Source organism: Pantherophis guttatus, chromosome 1, assembly GCF_059756535.1.
Source record: "Pantherophis guttatus breed Tessera chromosome 1, ASM5975653v1, whole genome shotgun sequence".
In the NCBI taxonomy this organism is placed as follows: Eukaryota; Metazoa; Chordata; class Lepidosauria; order Squamata; family Colubridae; genus Pantherophis; species Pantherophis guttatus.
In genome coordinates this window covers 46,519,412-46,542,310 of record NC_142063.1, presented here as the reverse complement: position 1 = coordinate 46,542,310, position 22,899 = coordinate 46,519,412, and the positions used below count along the sequence as shown (strand labels likewise).

Genomic DNA, 22,899 nt, shown 5'->3' with positions numbered 1-22,899 from the left:
ACAAGAGACATAGGTTCTTATCGCCTTAGAAATGCATACTTAGAGAAAAACAGTACCATCAAATTCTTCTGATTTTAAAATCTTTTCATTTATGATCAGATATTATCTATTTTTATCCCATTTTCTAACCTAATTTTAGATCAGCAAGAATGAGTGACAAAGGAATGAATAGCACTTTACATACATTATGGAACAGAAGGAGCTATATATATATATATCATATGATTTTGGGGAGGGGAGGAATCACTTCAGTTATTGGCTGAAAACCTAAGCACAAGTGTTTTGGAGTATTATACCAAATTAAGTAGAATTTATTTATTTTTTAAAAAGAGAAAGTTGAGTAGAATTTGGCTTCTGAGTCTCTCTGTTCAATATTTCTGTTCAACATTTGCAACACATCATATCCTTTAGGGATTTCTGTTGCTAATATGATTTAATACTGTAATCCATTCCACTCCACTAAATATATTTGCTATAGTAATGAAGCAAAAATCATTCATTATTATGAGAGAGAACAGAATTCCTTCTTTTCTGGAAAAAAATGTCCTACTTGACTTTTTAAAGAATGAATTAGAAGCGTTCACATTCCACTTGTTTCAAGAGCAATGTTTGTCAATCTCAGCCACTTGAAGAGGTGTGGACTTCAACTCCCAGAATTCTCCAGCTATCATGGAGAATCTTCACACATCTTCAAGTGGCCAAAGTTGAGAAACCTTCTTTTAGAGTTATCTACATGAAATTCAAAGTGGCACAGATAATCCAAGAAGTAAAATAGTAAAACCTCAGTTATTTACTTTTTTTTTTTAAGTCTAAGAAAGATATAAGGAGACTGAGCCATTTATCTAAAATTATATATATAATTTCTCCTGCATTGTAGAAGCTCCTGAAATCACTCATAGCAAAGCTGGTCTAAGAGCATAACATTTTTAAGTCAACTAAAACAGCAAAGAAAAGGCACAAACCATTCCATGCTATTGAAGTAGCATGCTAAACTTAATCAAGCAAACCATGGCTGAAGCAGCAGAAGACAAATCAATTACATGTAGTTGCAAGTAGATAAGCATCTGTTGAATACAGTGTTCATTCTGATGCACTGCTATGGCATTTAATGTTAACTGGCTAAGCACAGCTGCAACTGTGGCTGTTTACTATCAGATTGCAATGGTGTTTGCCAATCAGAACAAAAATCAACTTTAATACCTATTTTGAAGTGACGGTTGGCTTAGCATTTAAAAAAAAGCAAGACATAGATTATTATCAAGCTATTTTCATCAATGGCAGAGGTCTCTATATTTTCATATTCACACTGCAATAATATTAGACAACAGACAAGCAGCACAATGGATATAGGAGAAATTGCAAAATTTGTTAGGAGTTATTTTTTAACGCAGAACAGAATATTATGAAAAGGATGCATTGCCAGTGACACAGCAACAAAAAAGCTATTTTAACATCTGGACAGGACATGAGGCACATGGGCAAATCTGCAAAGCATTAGTGTAGTACACAACAGGTTCACTTACTCAGTATGTGCACCATCACCAAAAGTACTTGCAAAATTATAGGTACAGTATGTCATGCCCCATTAAAGTGTACGGCACTGAAGAAATAGTCCACATTGTGCAACAAGGTCCTTCATTTTACTGATGGGAAAATGTTGTCCGTGTTGACTTGATTTGATCTTGCATTTATTCTGTCTCAGTTATACGCTGAGCATCTATGACTGTGTATAGAAGGGCTATAGATTTCATTTATTCAAAAATAAAACACTGGAAATGCATTGGGAATAAATGATAGGAGAAGACGTTAGAAATCTTTTGTTTCTGAGAAAGAAAATGATTCATTAGGAGAGGATGGGATGTCAGAAGATGACCAGAACCGGAGACGATTAGAGAGAGATGAGTTATTCGATGGAGACTTTGGAGACTTTTCCTTGGGCTTGCTTGTGCTTCTCAAAAAGGCAATCTTTTTACGCTGAACTGCTAAGTGTTATCACCCAGAGACCCCAGAAAAAAGGGAAAAAAATAACAGAAATAACTAAAACGTAATTTCAAACATCCAAGAAAACTGTTGACCTGAACAAGGACTAAGCATTTCTACAGCCCTTGTTAACCAGATAAGGTTTACGTAAGATAGTAAACAGCAGCCTTTAGAACAGTCTTTCTCAAGTGCTGTTCCACAATAGCTTGTGGCTGGGGAAAAAAACCCTCACATCATTTTCTGAAGGTTGCACATTAGGCAATGCTAGATGTAGCTATATTCATTTTTATGCAGAGGATCTCTGAGGCCTGAAAAGTATTTCAAGAGTTCCTCCAGGGTACAATACTGTTAAGAAAGGCTGCTCTACTATTTATGATTAAACATACATTATAATTTCTTTTATGAGATAAACATTTATTTATTTGAGTTTATAAAAATCAAGGCAACTTACAATAAAAACAACACAAAATACATAATATAAAACAAAAATAAAACCATACAGCAACCAGGCATCATCCATACAACCAGGAAGCCAGCTCAAACCCATGGTCAAGACCCCAGGCTCAAACACGAAGTTAAGTTTTCAAGGCTTTACAAAAGGCCAATAAGGACAGGACCAATCTAATCTCAGAGGGGAGGGAATGATGTTACAAAGAGCGGCTGCCATGGCAGAAAAGGCTCTCCTTCTGGGTCTCACCAGTCAGTACTCCCTAGCTGATGGTACCTGGGGATGCCTTTCCTGCCAGTAACTGGCTCCAGGAACTGCCCATGCTGCTGCGTTTTGCACCAGTCAAAGCTTCTGAATACCCTTTAAGGGCAGCCCCACATAAAGCCACTTGCAGTAATCTAACATAGAGGTTAGGAGGGCATGAGTGACCATGAGCAGTCCCTTCCCCAGTCCATAAACAGGTGTTAACTGGCACCTAACATGAAGCTGTGCAAAGGCCCTCCTATTCGAGGCCACTACCTGGCCTTTGAGCAAGAGCCATAAGTCCAGGATGAGGCCCAGTTTGCACACTGGGTCTGTCTGAGGGTACTGCCACCCCATCCAGAACCCATGAAAGATCTCTGAAACCAGAGATCCAAAAGAGATATTCGGTTTTGTTTGGGTTGAGTTGAAGCCTATTTTACTCATTCAGGCCTTCATGGTGACCTGGATGGAGATATAAAGCTGGGTATCATCAGCATACTAAGGATACCTCACTCTGAACCATCAGATGACCTCATCCAACAGCTTCATGTAGAAGATAAATAAGAAGGGAGAGAATACCAAGCCCTGAAGCACCTCACAAAGAAGGGACTGCACAGATGATGGAAATATTTTCTGGCCTGGAGAGATGTAGCTTGGATCTTTGGGATCCAAGGTTCATTTCTTTCCTCAGCTTGCCACAGAAGTTCCCTTCCACACGGGTGGGGGAAACTTCTGCACTGGGCTAGGGAAGTGAAGATTCCAGTTTTGTTTCTCCAGCCCAGTGCCAGAGTTCTCTTCTGCTTGTACAAGGAAGGGAGGAGAATTCCTGAACTGGAATGGAGAAAGATCACCCTAAAGATCTCAGCTTTGTTTCTCCAGTCCAGCACAGGGAAGCTGCCTGCCCTGCTTTCACAGGCAGTTGTTTCGCTCTGTCTGCTTAATGATCCAAGTGGTCAGTTAACAACCGCAACTGGGAGAATCAGGATTGTAGTTTGCTGAATGAAGCAGTCACATGGGCATCTCACTTAATGGCTGCTTCACCCAATGACTGAAACTCTGGTCCCAATTGTGATGATAAGTCAAGGACTACTTGTACAGTATCAGTACAGATCAAGAACATGTGTTACGATAATCAACATAGTTTCCTGGTTTTGTAGTGCTTAAGTCAAGGTAAGAATTAGGGACAGGTCTATTCCAGAAATGTTTTTAATTGAAGCAAATGTTACCCATCAATTATTATCAATGAAGTCTACTCAATTCTTTACCGAGACGTATTATGCAAAAAAATACATAAGCAAATATTATATTATTAAGGATCCTTCACATTTTTCATATTTGGATCTGTGTTGCTGATCCTCTTCTCTTTGCTCCCCCTGCTGTCATCAAGTCAGACTACACTTTGCAATGCAGAAAAATTAGGCGGGTTACAAACAAACTCTGGGGAATGTTTCTGCTTTATAGAAAAGTCCCAATATGCAAAAATCACTCATCATTGCAATTAGAAACCGAGCTTATTAACAGAATGCACCTATACTATGAAGGTAGCGTAAAGCAGATAATACTTGATAAACACGTAGAATTAGCATGTACATTATGGCATATAACAATAGTGCAATAGTTCAGTTATAGTTTAATTAGAGCTCCACGTGACTGATAGAATAAACAGAAAATTAAAATACAAGTCTAAGAACAGCACTACAACCTTAAAAGAACACAAAAATAATATACAGAACAACAAAATGGCAACAAAAAAAAAATTGGAAATGTATGACGCCATAGTAAAAATAAATCTTCAGGATACCAAGGGCTTTAAAGACAAGTGTCTCATCATAAAAAAGCCCTATTTGTTGCTGAGAATTATGATGCACTTTGTACTGAAGTATTAAAAAAAAAAGCCTGCATTGCAAAAAAACAAATGTATTTGTCTTTGTGAAAGAAACACCTGCTTAATTTTCAGAATTAATTCCAAAGTGGCAAGCTTGAACCTGAAGCTGACAAGGAACCCCATGCCAAAGGATTCTTTTTATCTGCACAACATTGGTGTCAACAACTCTGCCCTAGTCCATATTTCTAAATAGATGAAGGGAAAGGGAAAACACTTTAACATAATAACAGTATAACAGAGGTTGGATGGGACCTTGGAGGTCTTCTAGTCCAACTCCCTGCTTAGGCAGGAAACCCTATACTCGTGATGGCGAACCTATGGCACACGTGGCAGAGGTGGCATGCAGCACCCTTTTTGTGGGCACATGAGTCGTTGCCCTAGGTCAGGTCTGCTACGCATGCACGCGAGCCTCCTGCCGGCCAGCTGGTCTTCGGTTCTCTGCCGCATATGCGTGGAGGGGGGCACTGCATGGGGGGGGGGAACACACACATGTGCAGGGGGCAGGATGCATGCGGGGATGGGGTATACACAGGGGGCATGGGGGTGGGGCATGTGCGGAGGTGCACAAGCATGCACGGATGACAGGGTGCATGCAGGGGCCATGCGTGCATGCGCGGGGGCCACGTATGCATGTGCAGGGATGGGGAATATGCATGTGGCCTGCACACGCATTGCATTTTGTGGGTCTGGGTGCATGCGCGTGTGTTCGCGCGCACATGCACATGCTTTGGGCACTTGGTTTGGAAAAGGTTAGCCATCACTGCCCTATATCATTTCAGATATGGCTGTCCAATATTTTCTTAAAAACTTCTAGTGTTGGAGCATTCACAACTTCTGGAGGCATATTGTTCCACTTAATTGTTCTATCAGGAAATTTCTCCTTAGTTCTAGGTTGCTTCTCTCCTTGATTAGTTTCCATCCATAAGTCTATATTTATGGCTAGCTCTTTCACCTAGATACTTAATCACATTTTGTTAAAAGGCCTAAAGGATATCAGCGCCAAACATAAGGGATTATTAATTGGATTACAAACTCAACATGTTCTTAATTAACAAAATATTGTCAGCAAAAGCTAATCAGGATGGTGCTACAAAGCTAATTCACTCTCCAATGAAATGCAACGCCTACCTTTGACCATGGGTCCTGCCTTATGCTCTTTGTCCTCCACGAAGCTGAACTCTTTGGAGGTAGTTTCCAGACTCTTCTGTTGCTTGGGTAGCTGTGATGGAGATTGTGAACCTGCTGTCTCCATGCTTTCTAACTGAGATGGAGAACTATCTGCTGAAGATTTCACTCGTTCTCTTGTTGGCTCTTTCTTTGGCTTCATGAATTTAGCCAAGGCTTTAGCTCCTATCCAGTGGTTTTTCCTATTATTGGAAATATTTTTCCTCTTACATTTTAAATAATAATTATTTCACTTAATTTTCTCATTCTCTACAACAAGGATCCCCAACGCCCGGACTGTGCAAGCGGCAGGCAAAGCTCCATATGCACCAGCAGCAGGTACTTGCAAAACCACCCCCTCTCCCCCCCCCACTACAGTGGCCGGTCCACAGAGCCACAAAAAGGTTGGGGACTGCTACTCTACAGCAAGAAAGTAAGTAAGATTAATTAATTAATTAATTATTACTTAAAACAAGTGGTACAAATGGAATATTTTTGAATTCTGTTGGTTATAAAGGTTCTTTTTTTATCAAGGCCATAAAATGGGGTCACCATATAAAAGATCTATTTAAAATCTTTTTGGTAAAAAACTAGAAGTCCTTATGGTCCAATCTATTTACAAATTACCAAATATTTTACTACCTCTCTCTGAGTTATAGTAAAAATATAAGCAGTGTTCTGGTGCATTGGTACCCCTCACCCATCTAGACCAGTGGTCAACCAACGGCACAAGGAAGCCCACTAATTTTTCAGCAGATGGCACATCACCATCAAGGCAACACACATGAATTCCTATGTTTTCTATGAAATGGTCCAACCTGTTTTTTGAACGCAGTCAAATTGGTAGGCAGCACATTTTGTGGTAGAAAATTCAAAAGTTTAATTACACACTGTATTTTTCCCCCTTGCTATATTTTTCCAGGATTCTATTGGAATTGGGTGACCTCTTATTCTAGGAAATATTTGAAGTAAATGTCATATTTTTCTTCCGTTGAACTTTCCACTCTTTTATCAGCATATCATGCTAAAATAAATATTTGGCATTGTTGGAAATGTAACAAGCAGGTTGTATCTTTTGTGTGTGCATGTACATGTGTATGTTGGCAAAGTTGTAAAGCCTAACAACGGCAGAAAATGTTTTATTGTAGAATAGAAAAAAAATTGAAAAGCTGTAATGTCCCTGCAACCTGATGTTCAGCTTTGGAAGCCATATTAGGCCGGAAGCTTCTGCTGCCACCTTCTCATGTGTGGGAAGTAGGAAGGGGGATTAAGGAGTGGGGTTGTTAGTAGACATAATAGCATTCTTCCTGTCGGTCAAGGTCAGGGCGATCCAGCATCTGGAGAAAGAATGGTCAGGGGGCTGAGTCGAGTTGGGACGGACGTTGATTGGAGCATGTGATCGACTCGGGAATGAGGGAATGGTTTCTGGGGGGTTTGACTTACTGAGGAAAAACCCGGGCCTTTCAGATTCGGGTTTTCCCAGATGTGCCAGTTTACCTATTCTAGTAAAGAGAACTTTGGAAAATGCTTGCTTCCGTGTCTTTACTCAGAGTTGGGGTTTTCTGGAACGCTGGCACTGAGATTCTTATTAACTTGCACTAATTTTATTTATTTTATTTATTTATTTTATTTTATTTTTATACCGCCGCTCTCCTGCGGGACTCAGGGCGGTGTACAGCCGAGATAAAACATAGCATATAAAATTTAAAAACAGTTTAAAAAACAATTAAATAATTTCAGCCCAAAATTTAAAACAACCCAATTAAAACCGAATTCAATTAAAACTGAGAGGATGGGATCAAGCCAGCCCGGCTAGATGGAATAAGTGTGTTTTCAGGGCCCGACGAAAAGTCCGGAGGTCTGATATCGTATGTATCTCACTAATGAAGGATCATTGGTGCTCTCTGAGTTTGGTTGCTTTCTTGAAGATGTTTTATTATACAAACTAGGTAACACTATTGGTGATGTTATACCTAACCTGGATAATGAAACATTTGCAGGAAAACAACCAAGCTCAGACAGCACCAACAACCCTAATTTCAAAACTGAGCTAGAAATCTTCCCTTTAAATTGCACTAAAACCATGTATCTCTTCAACATATACTGAGTTAGTATTGTGTATGTTAATGGTTGCAAGGATTTCATATGTCTTTTATTGGAAAATATCTTTAATTCCCTCTTAGTATGACTAACTAAACTGTGTGAGCAAGCTTTGATGCCTAGATTAACTTTGTATTTAAAAAGAAAATCCAATGCAGAATTTAATTCTAATTAGAAACCATTCTTATACATGCAATTGTGCCACATCCAAAATTGGGGTTTTAGAAACCATATCTTAATTTGATGTATAATTTGCAGTACTGATTTAATGTACTGTCTACTATCTATAATTTTTTCTGAAACAGAAGCCTATAGCTAAGTGAAGGCTTCCTCACGTTTTCACTTACAGAAAGGGCATCATGGTTTATTCATATGTCAACTTAGTAAGTCAAAGTGTGATGACTGAAGTACAGCTTGTATCTTATGAATTGATTTGGATGTGATAATAAGACATATTTTCCTATATAAAACTTACTTTTTTGGAGTTGGATCATAAAACCTGTATTGATCCATTATTTTCTCTTCCAATTTTTCTTTGTGTCTCCTTAAGGCATTTAATTTATCACTGTTACAAAAAACATATAATGAAGAGAAAATTAGAAATTTACAGTTATTTGCTGAGGAGACATTACAATGCTAAAATTGAACTATAATATTTTTCCAGGAAAAGAAGTCAATATCCCTGATAGCAACATAAAAAATCCTTCTCAGGTCATATCTAACTTAATATCTAATTTAAACATACTTAAACATACTTAAATATTGCCTGAGAAATATGCCTATAAATAGGATTGTTTCTGTCTGTCTATCTATCTCTTTCTTTCTTCTCCCTCTCCCTCCCTCCCCAATCTATCTACCTAGCAACCAATCAATCACAAAGAACCTGGTGACAAGTATTACAATACACTGTGATATGACTTGACCCTAGCAGAAATTATACATCAAAGCTCATATAGGACAACACGTCATGCATTATTGGTGCTGACAACAATGGTGACTGGGAATAAACCTTTCTTTTTTTTTTTTCATTTAATAAGTCCAATGACTTGCACCTATTTTCATACCCAAACATCAGACTAAAACATACACAATGAACTGTACGCTTACATTTAGCAAAAGCATGCTACAGTTGCAGAGAAATTTCATGCATTGCTTTTTGGCTGCCCGCAATGATCTCTTTTAAAAAGCTTTCCTGCTCCCTCATCCCTGTGACATAATATTAATCTCATAGGTCAAGATCAGTATGCAAAAGGATTACTTCTCTTACATATATTGCTTTTGTTCCTCGTGGTATTGTTCTTTATTCTCCATGTTCTGCTCCAGTAACATTTGATTCTGATGACTTAATAGTTGGATTTGACTGAGAAGGTGATGATTCTCTTCTTCCAAGTTTCCTTTTAGTCGAGCAAGCAGCTATTTAACAGACATACCATGGATGAGGTTTTCTGCACACATTTGTCCACATGTTGCAAAGCAATCAAAGCGAAGACTTTTATTTATGAAAAATCTCTGCTCAGTGAGCAGTTCTTTGAACTTCAGTACCAGCATTCATAATACAACCACCAGCACTTAAGATACACAATTAGCACTGAGCAAAATTGGACATAATCAATACTAAATGGAAGGGACGCGGTGGCTCAATGGCTAAGCCTCTGAGCTTGTTGATCAAAAGGTTGGCAGTTCAGCGGTTTGAATCTCTAGTGCCGCGTAACAGGGTGAGCTCCCGTTACTTGTCCCAGCTTCTGCCAACCTAGCAGTTCGAAAGCATGTAAAAAATGCAAGTAGAAAAATAGGGACCACGTTTGGTGGGAAGGTAACAGCGTTCCATGAGCCTTTGGCTTTTAGTCATGACAGCCACATGACTAAGACTAGAGTCAGAAACGACTAGCACATATGTGCGAGGGGAACCTTTACCTTCTTACAATACTAAATGCAGTCAGGGAAAATTTTAAAGGATATTTCAAGTAGTCATTGACTTACAACAGTTTGGAATTGCAACTGCTCAGAAAGGATTGCAAAATGTTGTACCACCACAAATGTGGTCACATGATGGCGATCTTCACACTTACAACCAGTTGTCAACACTCTGCAACCATGTGATTGTCATTTGCAATCTTCTCTACCAGCTTCCCCTGAAAGTCAATGGGGAAGCCATCAGGGAAGTTTGCAAGTTGCTGAGAAACTGCTGAGAAGTTTGCAAGCTCCTTCTCCTCTCTGGAGGGCTGGTTAAAAGAGCTGCTTGTCAAGGAGAGCTGAACTCCCTTGGAAGGATACAGAATCAAGATCTGTTCCTGTGCCCCATTGAAGGAGTTCCTTTCTGCCCATAGAGAGGAGCTAAACGCCTTTAGTGAGGTCAGAAGCAGAGCTCAAATCTTGAACATGTGAATGCTGAAGGAGTTCTTTTCCATTCATAGAGCAAAGCTGCACTGTTTTGGCAAGCAGTTCTTTCAGCTAGCCTTAGAGATGAGAGGAAGGTGAAATCCAAGCAGAGACTGGAGAGGCAGCATGATAAGGAAAGGAGTGTAGGATGCTTCAGGGGAGGCCTGGGGAGGCCAGGATCACTCCATGCATAGATGCCTTTCTGCTTGGGGGCTGAAAATCATGCTTGGAGTTGAGCAGGGAGGATTTTCAGCTCCAGAGCCTCTCAGGGTCTTCTTCCTGCCTCTTGAGGTACCCCACACTCTGTCTGCTTAATAACCTGTAAGATCATTTAATGGCCACAACCAGAAGTGCTAGGTTTAGGGTCATGCAGCAGTGAAACACCACTTTGCTCAGTGACCACGATTACAGTCCCAGTTGTGATTGTAAGTCAAGAACTATCTGTATGGAGTTGAATTTTTATTTTCTTCTTTTGCTAGTCTAGAAAAAGTAAAAACAATTCTAAGATGGGGTAAATGGAGGGTTAGAAAGATTTTTCTCCCTACTGTCACTGAGCTTTAAAGACCTCTTTTTCCTCACAATTCAATTTTTTTAGGATTGAACATGAATTCCAATCCTAACCCATGGTTTTAAGAGTAAATCAGTTCTAACAGATTATGCATACTATATCTGTTGAATTGCAGTGATATTTCCTAGAGCCGTAATATTTTTGGATTTTCATAACACATAGCACTCACCTCACAGTGGTTGTCCAGTTTAGTTAAGGTGATATCCATAGTCTGGTGCTGCTCCTTCAGTTCATCATAACGAGCTTGCCAACGGTTCAGCTCTAGCTGAGAATTATTCAAGGATGTTTTCAGCTCCTTAGTGTGACTATGAAGCCCTTCGTACTCAGCTTTAAGTTTGGTGTGTGAGATATTCATCCTCAAAGAGAAAAGCAAAACACTCCCATTCAAATACACAACAACACTGTTAATTACTTTTGACTTTTGTAGAATTCAAATCTTAACAAGGTCAAGAACAAAAACTTTGGTTTAATCCATTGTTTTTACTACACAGATATATTTATATTCCCAAAACTTGAATATCCTATTCAATTTCTTAATATCCTATTATATTACTTAAATTAAAGTAACAATATGATTAAAATCAAGATCAATTCAACTAACAAAAGAGTTGTAAAAGAGATGGGCTTTTGCCATTTTCTAAGGACTTGGCATATTCAGGTGAACATTCCACAGCCTAAGGCTTGTCTGGTAGAAGGTCCTTTCCCACAACTGGGAAAGCAGGTTTATACCACAGTTCAAGACTTTTTAGAACTACACAGTTAATGAATTAATATAAAGTAACCTTCTCTTCCATACCTAGATAGTTATTGTAAGCAGGTGCAGCCACTGTAGCATAAATGTTAAGGATTCTCAGCTAATAGGCAGGCAGTCATTTGTATACATTTCTAAGAGTGATATGAATCAACCAAATTATCCCATTAATATACATTAACAGCCTGCATTATTTCTGAAAACAGATACCTTTCTAGTTCTTCTCTAAGCTTCTGGTTCTCTGCAGTCATTATTGTGCTTGTTCTCTTCTCCTGTTGTAAAGCATCCTTTTCTGTCTTTAAAATCATCTCCATTTCTTCCAGTTCGGTTTTGTGTTGAATTAAACTGCAGTATCTATATAAAACAAATATATATGTGCAATTTTGCCTTAAAACACATTATAAAGACGCTATAAAAATTTCAAACTAATCCAATTCAACAAAAGAGGGGGCAATACCAATTATTTTGAATGAATATGATCGGGTTGCCACAATCAGCATAGAAAGTTTAAACAAGATTTCTCTTTAACAATAATTTTTATTCTGTTGTTCTTCCATACTATTTCACCCAACTATTAACTATTTTTAAGCATGTTTCATTTGTTCCCATTCAAATCAACAGAACTATTGAATTTTGTCTACATTATGTATATATAAATCAAATTTCAGTATATACAATAATATATATTGTGAGACCTATATGAAATTTTCAAACAAATCCAATTTAACAAACAAGAGCTCAATACTGATACTTTATTAAAATATGTATTTATTCATTTCAAAACAAGTTATTTTGAATGGATATGATGGTTATGTCGTTAACTTTACCAAAAGATAAGTTTCTGAATGATATTTATTGTACTTAAGAACTTATGCTTCAGGGACATCATCTAAACATCACTGGCCGTAATGATAATAAAGATCAGATTTTCACCATATGATAATCTTCCCTCCATCTGCTGTTATTAGCTAGAGGAAAACTTCTACTACGAAGTAAAACCCTGTACCTTTCCCCTAGATCTTTGTGCTCCAAGTCAAGATTTTTGTGCAAGGTTTTTAGGTTGCTGTGCTGTTTGATTAGTGTTTCATATTCTGTAGACTGCCGTTCGTGCAGCAACACGAGATGTTCATGATCCTGAAGAAGGGACTCATATTCTGCTTTGAGCTGCTCTTTCTGCTTCAGCAGGTTGTCGTATTCATGCTCCTTGGCCAGCTGCTGATTCTGGAGTAAGGTATTCTGAGTCATCAAGGATGTGCTCTGGGAATTTATGGTTGAATTCTCCACCTAAAGAAAATGACAAATCTACTATTACAAAGAGTGATCCAGTTTCTGAAATTGTCTATTAAAACATATGCTCCTCTTTCCTACCATATCTCTCTTTGCTCTATCTCTTTAAGAATTTTCTTACTGGCTTACTTCCAACTATTAGAACTACATTGCATGGAACTTAATCAGAACATCCACAAACTCCATTTAGTGAAAGGCAATTTTAAACACAATTTTCCTTCTTTTTTAATCTATGTTTTTGGTTTTTATTTATTTTTTTGCCTTGTCTTTGTTTTTTTATCTTAGAAAAAGCAAAATAAAGCGTTTTAACAAATCAAATCCAAACATTTTCCAATTTTCTCAAAAAGTATAGGCTACTCAATTTATTGCCTTGCAGGTTGTTGAAAGGAAGATACATCACACCGACAATTGAAAGTAATTTGGATTAACGATAGAAAATATTTATTTTCTGCTTCCTCTGAAACAAAATAACCAAAAATTTTCAGATAGATTTCTTCTGACCTGCAGTTTAGCTGTTTGTGTTTGCATTGCAGTGTTATGCTCTTGAAGGAAAGCATTTTGCTTTTGTAGTGTCAGGATCTGGCTGTTGAGGGAGCCATTCTGCATTTCCAAACGTGCTAGTTGCTCCTTATGCAGCTCTATCCCTGTTTGCAGGGCTGCATTCTGAAGAGAGAAAAAAATAACTGGTAAGGTAGGAGAGAATAAAATGCTCACATAATCTGAGATCAACTGCTACACAGTATATAACTGCTATATCGGGCAAGAATTTGTATGTGGTTGGAGAAGATGACGCAGCAGCATATTGATTTAAAACCTGAGATATTCCTGTCGGGGATTCTACCAGGAAATTATAGTAAAGAAAATGTATATTTGATTATTCATGTAATAACTGAGGCTAGAATTGTATTTGCACAGAATTGGAAAGGGAAGAGATTCCTACAGATGAAAACATGGTTAAGAAAATATTGGAATATTGTAGAGCGTGTGTGTGTGTGTGTTGGAGTAACACGATTATCCTACTATTGAGTAGTAAATAGAAATTATAGAATAGAAAACTACAAAAGCGAAATACGTAAGTCGATACAAAATGCTGTAAAATTACCATTGTTATGTAATGTTTAATACGTTAAGTCTTGACATGTCTTGTTTTTATACATGTGTGATTGTTTTTTTGTGTTGTTTTTAAAGACAAACTGTTTAATAAAAATTATTTTATTAAAAAAAAAGAAAATATTGGAATGTGCAGAAATGAATAGATTTAACACTTGCAATTAAAGGATAGGAAGAATCTGATTATTATAATATATGGGATATATTTTATCAGTGGTTAGACAATAAATATGAAAGTAATGTATAATAAAATCAAATAAGTTAAGAAGAGAAATGTTACAACAATAGATATGTTAAGTATTAAGTATTAGTATTAAAATAAGAGTAGCTATAATAATGAATATGGTGGTAAGCTTTAACTGTTATGACACAAAAAATTTGTACCCAGACGACACAGTTTAATGAATGATGTAATGTTTGTATTAAAAGAAAATAAAAAAAATATTTTAAAAAAGTATATAACTACTATATCATCCAGGACAGAAAGTACTTGTGGGGTTTGCTTTCTTTCCCCATAACTAGAAAATATATTTGGCTATAACGGCTAATTGTTCTAAGACAGCAGAGCAATAGAGGAACCATTCTGGTGACACTGGTGAGGGAATAAAAAGTCGTAGGAATGGCACCCCACAATCTCAGGAAGTTCAATTCAGCAAAGAAGAAACCCATCTGTTTCTGTCCATCAACCTCAAAGACTGTACCTATTTCACTTGCCTGTATTTTATCTTTTTTTTTCTTTTTGTGAAATTACTATGGAAGATTATGAGCTAGGAATTGTCTTTTTAATATCCCTACATTCCTTACAACAGGGGTCTCCAACCTTGGCAACTTTAAGACTGGCTGAGGAATTCTGGAAATTGAAGTCCACAAGTCTTAAAGTTGCCAAGGTTGGAGATCCCTGCCTTAGAAGATTTGAGGTGATTTATGGTAGTTCCTGTCCTCAGTCCAGCTTCTTTTTGAAATCTACCTTAAGATCTGAAATGACTGAGGTTTTGCTATATATCCCACAGGAGTGGCAGGTGGTGGTGGTGGGTTACAGTTAACTGTTATGTTTGTGTCAGAGAGCATCTCTCATTCTGTGGTTTTTTCAAATGGCAGCACCTGCAATCTGCACAAGAGGATGGGTATTGGTTATGCCTATGTTCTACTGGCTGACAAGGCAACTGTATTCACAACTGCCATACTTGTTTTCAGGTAGCGTTGCAGTGAGGCGGTACAGAACTGTCCATTGCTCTTTTTGAACAAACAGTCACCATAAAAGTGACGCAGCATCCTCTGCAAAGTTGTTTTCAATCCAATCATTATGAAAAATGCTACCACCCAATGAAAGGAAGGAAGGCCTTCTCCGCTCTTTTTATTTAGGCAACTTCACCAACTTGAAAGAAAGGTTAAATGTTTAGAATGGTGAAACACAATAAAGAAAATAATTTTAAAGTATTATTCATAGGGATGCTTCATATATTATAATATGCTTCTGGAATGTTATATATAAAATGTGTATTTGTTGCAGCTTAGCACAGAATATGTTCAGAACTGCAGATGCATGGAGGAGTAGGCAGACACTACTCAATCAGTACATAGACATGTTCAGATATAACTCAATAATGAATTAAACTATGTGAATTGTTTGTAACCTAAAATAGAAATAAACACACACAGCTGACATCTTACATTCCTTTCTAGATCTATAGCTCTGTCCTTCACTTTGAGAAGCTCCATCGTTGCTTCCTTCTGACAGTTTTCCAACGGTTGATTCAGTTTCTGCATAAAAGTTCCCTCTTCTTGCTTCTGCTTAAGACATGCAAAATCCTTCCTCATCTGTAAATGTAGGCAAAGATTGTAACATGTGCAGTTATTTACTTGAAAAGATGACACAAAATTTAAGATAATCCTCCAACAAAAGCAGTGCCAGATTGGAAAAAAAATTCACAAATACAGACCAAAACCCTACATGGTCAACTATGTTTACCAACTTCCACTAAAATCAATTCTGGAGATTTTGTCTCCAAAAGAAGTACATACATGTTACCCATTTATACAAGGGCTTATGTATGCGCATGCACACAGATGTGTGTATATATGTTTAGTAAGCATAAGAATTTTAGTAGTTATTGCTGTCAAGCAAGTATGCCTAGATTACTGCAGTACCAAGGATGGATTTATTTAGAGCAGCTTACACTGGGTAAACTGGGGTAGAAACTTGAAAAATGATCTTTCGTTCATTGAACTGCAATGTTCTATGTATGCTTACTCTGTACTCTGTATGCTTACTCATACATCCCAATCAACATGAAGTTTTTAGTTTTGCTGTAAAAATCCATAACATGTTGGTCCTGTTCCATTCATATGTTAATCAATTCTCTTTTCTTTTCCCTCCATGGATAGAAAAGAATAAATGTCTGAAAAGGAGAACCTCTCTATTAATGGATTACAAGAATATTCAGTTAAGGATTCTGTTTTCATTCATGAGAAGACATTCCATAAATTTAAAAAAATTATCCATTGCATTCACTTCCTACATGTGGAAGACAATAAGAGAGCAGAGCTTAGTATGTTCATCTCCATTGAACTTGAAACGATGCTAGTAGCATCTCCTGTTTTCAGGCACTTGTTTTCATAATTTGCAGCTCCTAATCATTCCTTCACTTTGAACAGTGCATCTTCTACTCTCAAGAAATGTAAGATGACCCCACCTTCCAAATTACAGGTAATTATTTAGGAGAAACCCCTTTTAGGTAATTGTAAAATAAAACTGCATAGAGATCTAAACCAGGGGTATCAAACTAAAGGCCCGGGGGCTGGATCTGGCCTGGGGGTGCTTAGATCTGGCCCGCAGGGCTGTCCTGGAAACAGTGAAGAACTGGCCTGTGGTGCCTCTGCCAGTTAAAATGGAGCACGGGAGGGTCACGTGCAGCCCTTCTGAACTCCATTTTCACTGGCAGAGAGTTGCAGGAGGCCATCACAGCTGAAAACAGAGCTTGGGAGCCCGTTTTCGCTGGTAGAGCACTTGGGCCATCACAGGCACCCCCGACATGAGTGACGTTGAGCTGGCAACGCCCACCGCAGCCACGCCCATCCTGGCCCCCCCGAGGTCAAATACAACGCTGATGCGGCCCTCAATGAAATCAAGCTTGACACCCCTGATCTAAGCCATAAACAAAAAACAGAGACCTTCATCAATAGATTAGAAAGCACAGGGTCAAAAGCATTTTTATAATCAGGATGAAGACCTTCTGTATATATCAAGGTTTGCATTATTTCATAGGTGACCTGTCATGGGTCACTTGCTACTATTGAGCATTGTTTCTGGGTTTCTGTCTTACCATGTTTAGTTCGTTCTGTAACTGTTGGTTTAAGTTAACAAACTCTTGTAGTTTGGCCTCCAATGCAACAATTTTCTCTTCTTTACTAGCTAGTGTTGTCTTTAGAATACATTCAGTTTGGCTTTCCAAGATTTTATATTTCCTGAGGGGTGTTAAGGACAGCATGTCAGTAACTGAAAATATATGAAAGAACAAAGTCCATGTTTTGCAAGTATTAGCCAAATGCCTAATAAATATATTTACTTTATATCAGTATTTTATTTTCTCATCTGGGAAAAATCAACGAATAGGATCAATGTACAATGTATAGAATTGCAACATTAGATTAGGGGTAAAGCTTGTCCCATGCAAATGGGCTTACCTGAGAGACAAGCCAGGATGAGGAAAAATACTATTATCTCTGATAGTGATTATGTCACGTCATTTCAGAAATCCCTGGGTGAAACTTCCAGTATACCCATAAGATAGGTGCAATAGGATTAGAATTTTTAATTGATACAAGGGGAAAGTATTAAGTATACATGTGTTTGACTAATTTGATTATAATTTGATTTACACATTTATCAACCTTAAATTCATTTTTGTCCTGGTCCCTCTTGCTTTTATTCTGGCCCCCTCCACTTATTGTAATGTGGTATCTGGACCACTATCCACAAACTAACTGAAATCCTTTATCTAAAGAAGCTTTCATAATCTTTCAAGCAGTGATTGGAAGAAAGAATGCTTCTACAGAAACTTACTATCTAAGAATTTTTTTTCAACTGGTAGTTTTGTTGCCAATTGTAGGCCATTTGTTTAAATAAGAAAACCACCTGTTTAAAAGATTTAGATTAGATCCGGGACTTTCTTCCAGCTACCTGACAACTATAACTTCCAATGGCAAAGAAGCACATATGCCTAAAATCTGGAGGAGACTAAAGGAACAGAAGTTAAAACACAGAAAAATACAGACTCGAAAAGAAACTATCTTCTCACTTATCACTGTTGCCATTATCATCCTGCAGAAGCAGCTCCTTATTTAATCCCATCTTGTTTAGTTCCTGGTCCAATTTATCCATCTCACTAGATAACCTCTGGCTTTTCAACTTCTCAAGGACTAAATCCTGCAAATAGGAACAATGATGACAAACAAATAATTTCCAAGGCTGCTAGGGGGAAAAATTGTGGTGAAGATGTACACAATTTTACTGTGAAGAAACGTAAATCAAAATGTTTTAATCAAGGTTTTAGATGTAGCTGTATTTTCATGAAATCTTACTTGCACAATGATTTTAATCAGACATTTTCTATAGATATCTGGTACTTTCCAAATCTATTGGACTTCACTTCTCACAAACAGTGAGCAACTAAAACGGTTGTAGCTCAACATACCTGAAGAGTAATATATTTTTTTGGAACATGATCTTCCATAATTCGAATTATCATCTCTCAGCTTCTATACAATACTTAAGATTTTTTCCTAAAATAAAGTAGCTACTCTATGCCAAGCAATGATTAAATGAGAAAATCTATTGCGATTTCTCATTTCATTCAAATAAAGGGAAGTGCCATCAGTTATGGAACATCTGAGTATGTTAAAATTAACTTGACTGTATAATGTAATAATCTGCCCAATTTGAAATACCCATAGTTCATAAAAAGACTGATTATGTCCCATCATACAAAGAGGCTCCATGATTTTGCAAAAGGCTTGCACATACTACAGCATGATAAACTAAACTGAACTGTAGCGTAAGATAAATCTGTGCCTTTGTTGTATTGTACGTGAATCAGAGGTGGTATTCAGCAGGTTCTAACCAGTCCCGGAGAACCTTTAGAGGAAATTTTGAGTAGTTCAGAGAACAGGTAAATACCAAATACCAAATACTCTGACTGGCCCCACCCCCATCTATTCTCTGCCTCCCGAGTTCCAGCTGATCGGGAGGAAATAGGGATTTTGCAGTAACCTTCCCCTAGAGTGGGGAGGGAATGGAGATTTTACAGTATCCTTCCCCTGGAGTTGGTGGGAATGGAGATTTTACAGTATCCTTCCCCTGGAGTGGGGAGGAAATGGAAATTTTACAGTACCCTTCCCCTGGAGTGGGGAGGGAATGGAGATTTTACAGTATTCTTCTGCTGCCACGCCCACCAAGCCACGCCCACAGAACCAGTAATAAAAATTTTTTGAATCCCACTACTGACGTGAATCAACAATTGGCTTCCATGAATTATACAATCAATGACTGCGATGACTGCCTACAATTCATTATTCCTTATTTCTGAGGAAGTTGTAAAGCTTTTAATCACTACATCCTGGTTTCCTAATTCCTCATTAGATGGTAGGCAGTGAAATTTTGCTTACCTCTCTTAATGTAGCCAGAGTTCTCTTATCAATAGTAACTTGCTTCTGTAGATCTTTATTGTTTTTTTCAAATTCCTTCATCTTACTTGATGAATCACTGACTCTAGCAAGTTCTCTTTCTAAAATCTTATATTCCTTTTCAATTGTTGTCAATTTTATAGTATTCTCATCCAAGTTAGCATCTTTTAGCTCTACTTGCTGCCATAGTCTCTTTGTCTCTTTTTCCAGCATCTTTTTGTCTTTATCCAATTGAAACACTTCCTGCTCCAACAATTTCTTCTCTTTTTCCAACCATTCCACCTGTTTACTTGAGATCTTCTGTTCCTCCAATTTTCTCTGAAGACTTTGATTGTCATCTTCAACACCCTGGAGTTCTTTTTCCAGCTGTTGAACTTTTTTACTGCTACTTTCTAGAATTTGCTGCAGCTTTTGATTCTCAGCATTCATACTCTGGTAACTCAGCTCCAACCTTTCTGATTTCTTGAGCAGAACTTTCAGCATGATTATGTTTTTTTGAAGTTCTTCCTTTTCCTTTTCTAGCTCTTCGTTTTCTGCCTCTATCTGGGCTAATTTTGTACTGGTGAATTTCATAGTTTCTACAATTTGCCTGAGCTCCTTGTTTTTGTCATCTAGCTGTTTATTATTCTTTTCTAAATTTTCCAGCTGGATGGAAACATTGTGCAAAGTATCTAGAGACTTTTTCAGCGTTCTGTTTTCTACTTCCAGATCCTTGTTTTCTTGTTCAAGTACTTCTACTTTCTCAGTGGTAATTTTCATGGCTGCAACTTTTTTGGCAAGCTGGTCATTCTCCCTTTCTAGCCGATGAAGCTCTTTATCCATTTCTTCTACTCTTTCTACTTTTTCTTTAACTTGCTCAAAATCTTTTTGCAACTGCTTTTTCTCAAATTCAAGCTTACTGAGCTTGCTGTTGCTCTCACTAACTGCCTCGTGAAGTATTTTGTTTTCCATTTCAATGTTTTTCACTTTGGCCTCTGAACTGACTTGGGATCTCTGTCTTAGAGAAAAAACCACTTGATTCAGGTGGTCAGTTTCTTTTTCTAGGTCTTGTATCTAGAGTCAGAACAAAAAAAAAAAAGATCATCCATTATATACCAAAAAAGCACTCTTGTAGATTTCATATTAGACAAAAGAAAATCTGGATTAATAAAATGAAATTGATTGTTTTATAGCAAACTGTATATGAGAAAAAAAAAGTTATTGTTGGATTCATGCTTTTACTCTATTTTTTTAAATGACATTTAACACAATGAGTCATATGACATTTGTCTTTATCCAAGACAATGGCACAAATGTTAGAGGAATGGCTGAAGGCCATATGGGGTTTGCTAACACCAAGAATCAGAATCAGTGTCAGAATACATACTCAATCCAAAATTCAAGAGAAAAAGAATAAGATGATTCAGTTGAACAACCAAGCATTATTTCAAACAGATACATTTCATCAAATGGTACTCTGGAAGGCATATTTATTTGAGTCAGGTATACAAAGAAGCAATATTTGGTATTTATGAACTAAAACATTTTGGGTTTTTTTTTCTATCTGCATATAGTGATAACAAGTAACATCTCACAGTAGCCTTAGCATGTGTTAATATACCAGGAATTGAATGTAATTCCTAGTGAGTGGGATACAGGCAAAATACAAGTAGTCTTTGACTTACGACCACAATCGAGCCCAAAATTTGGTAAGCGAGATAGTTGATACGTGAGTTTTGTCCCATTTTACAACCTTTCTTGCCACCGTTGTTAAACGAATCACTGCACTTGTTATTTACTTCCTTTGTTTATATTTATACCTATACCTGCTATCTTGTACATGTTTGACAAACAAATAAAATAAATAAATAAACAAATAAGTTAATAACACGGATGTTAAATGAATTTGGCTTCCCCGTTGACTTTGCTTTTTAGATTGTCGCCAAAGGGGATCACATGATCCTGGGACACTGCAACCACTTATGCCGCAACAGTCATAAGTGTGAAAAACAGTCATAATTCACTTTTTTCGGTGCTGTTGATTTGAATGGTCACTAAATGAACTTTTGTAAGTCAAGGACTATCTGTACCTTTGTTTGCAAAGGAGCTTTACCTAGTATAATGAGACCACCCTTGAGATAAAATTAGGCTTTGCTGTCCTAATGGTCCGTGGCAGAGGTGGGTTTCAGCAGGTTCTGACCAGTTCTGGAGAACCGGTAGCAGAAATTTTGAGTAGTTCGGAGAACTGGTAGTAAAAATTCTGGCTGGCCCCGCCCTATCTATTCTCTGCCTCCCACGTCCCAGCTGATTGGGAGGAAATGGGGATTTTGCAGTAACCTTCCCCTGGATTGGGGAGGGAACCAAGATTTTACACTATCCTTCCCCTGGAATGGGGTGGGAATGGAGATTTTTAAAGACTAAGCTTAGTAAAGTTAAAAGAATAAATGGTCTAAAAGCATGAATTAAAAAAAATTAAACACAACCAACATTCTTATTAGAATCCAAAAGAATTCTGAAGAGCCAATTTTACTACAGGGCTGCACTTCAAAAAGTTGGGAAGAGTACCAGATCCATAACTTCTGTTGTATTTACTGAACTAGATGGCAATGGTTTGATCTCTAACACATTTTTTATATCAATTAGTAATTGAAACCATTTAAAATAACAACAGGGCTGGTGCTGCAATGTCAATGTCAGTGTGCAATCATGCACCTCAATTACACCTATAGCAATGTGAGTTGATATGACATCTCATAACAATCACTCTAAATCATTATACTGAGGTGACTCAACCAGAAAGACAGTTCCTGGAGAAGTCAACATTTCAACCAATTTAAATATATTATAAATATGAGGCGGGAAAGGATAAACTGCTTTCTGTTTTGAGTCTGCTCAGTCCTTGAATTCAGCAAAAACATGTTTCTCCTCTTGTTATATATGTAAGCCAACAATTTCTAACACCCAACTGGTTATATTTTAGGAATAACTTTGGCAAAACCCACATGTCTACCTGTCTTTCTTGATCAGCTTTTAAAGCCTCCATTGTGTCCTTAAGATCTTGCTTTTCTTTCAAGAGTTCTTCACTTAAAGCCTCCAAGTCTTGGTTACTTTGTTTCTCCTTTTCTATCTGATTTTGCAGCTTCTCAATCTGGATAGAAAAGGTTTTAAGTAGCTCAGAAAAAACACTGTTCACATAGAAGGACATTTTGAGAAATTAAGTATTTTAAACTTTATCAATAAGTTTGCCAAAGCAGTATAACACAACAGAAATAAAATACGTTGACTTCCAGTCCACCTTCTTTAGATGTGGCAATGAATCAAAA

The 22,899-nt window shown here is 37.4% G+C and overlaps 1 protein-coding gene across 3 annotated transcripts in view; it reads right to left on the bottom strand.

The window, feature by feature from the left end:
* The window catches only part of CCDC88C (coiled-coil and HOOK domain protein 88C), a 95,618-nt gene that overhangs the window by 5,692 nt on the left and 67,027 nt on the right, over positions 1–22,899 (bottom strand). For all 3 annotated transcript variants that reach the window (XM_034418332.3, XM_034418333.3, XM_087872932.1), the window contains exons 14-25: positions 22,587–22,724; positions 19,580–20,650; positions 18,214–18,341; positions 17,239–17,380; positions 15,587–15,733; positions 13,307–13,468; positions 12,525–12,802; positions 11,729–11,872; positions 10,937–11,123; positions 9,088–9,233; positions 8,296–8,385; positions 5,685–5,923 (exon numbers count right to left, since the gene is read on the bottom strand). In XM_034418332.3, the coding sequence (XP_034274223.2) occupies positions 5,685–5,923; positions 8,296–8,385; positions 9,088–9,233; positions 10,937–11,123; positions 11,729–11,872; positions 12,525–12,802; positions 13,307–13,468; positions 15,587–15,733; positions 17,239–17,380; positions 18,214–18,341; positions 19,580–20,650; positions 22,587–22,724 (2,872 nt within the window). The remainder of the gene's footprint in view (positions 1–5,684; positions 5,924–8,295; positions 8,386–9,087; positions 9,234–10,936; positions 11,124–11,728; positions 11,873–12,524; positions 12,803–13,306; positions 13,469–15,586; positions 15,734–17,238; positions 17,381–18,213; positions 18,342–19,579; positions 20,651–22,586; positions 22,725–22,899) is intronic.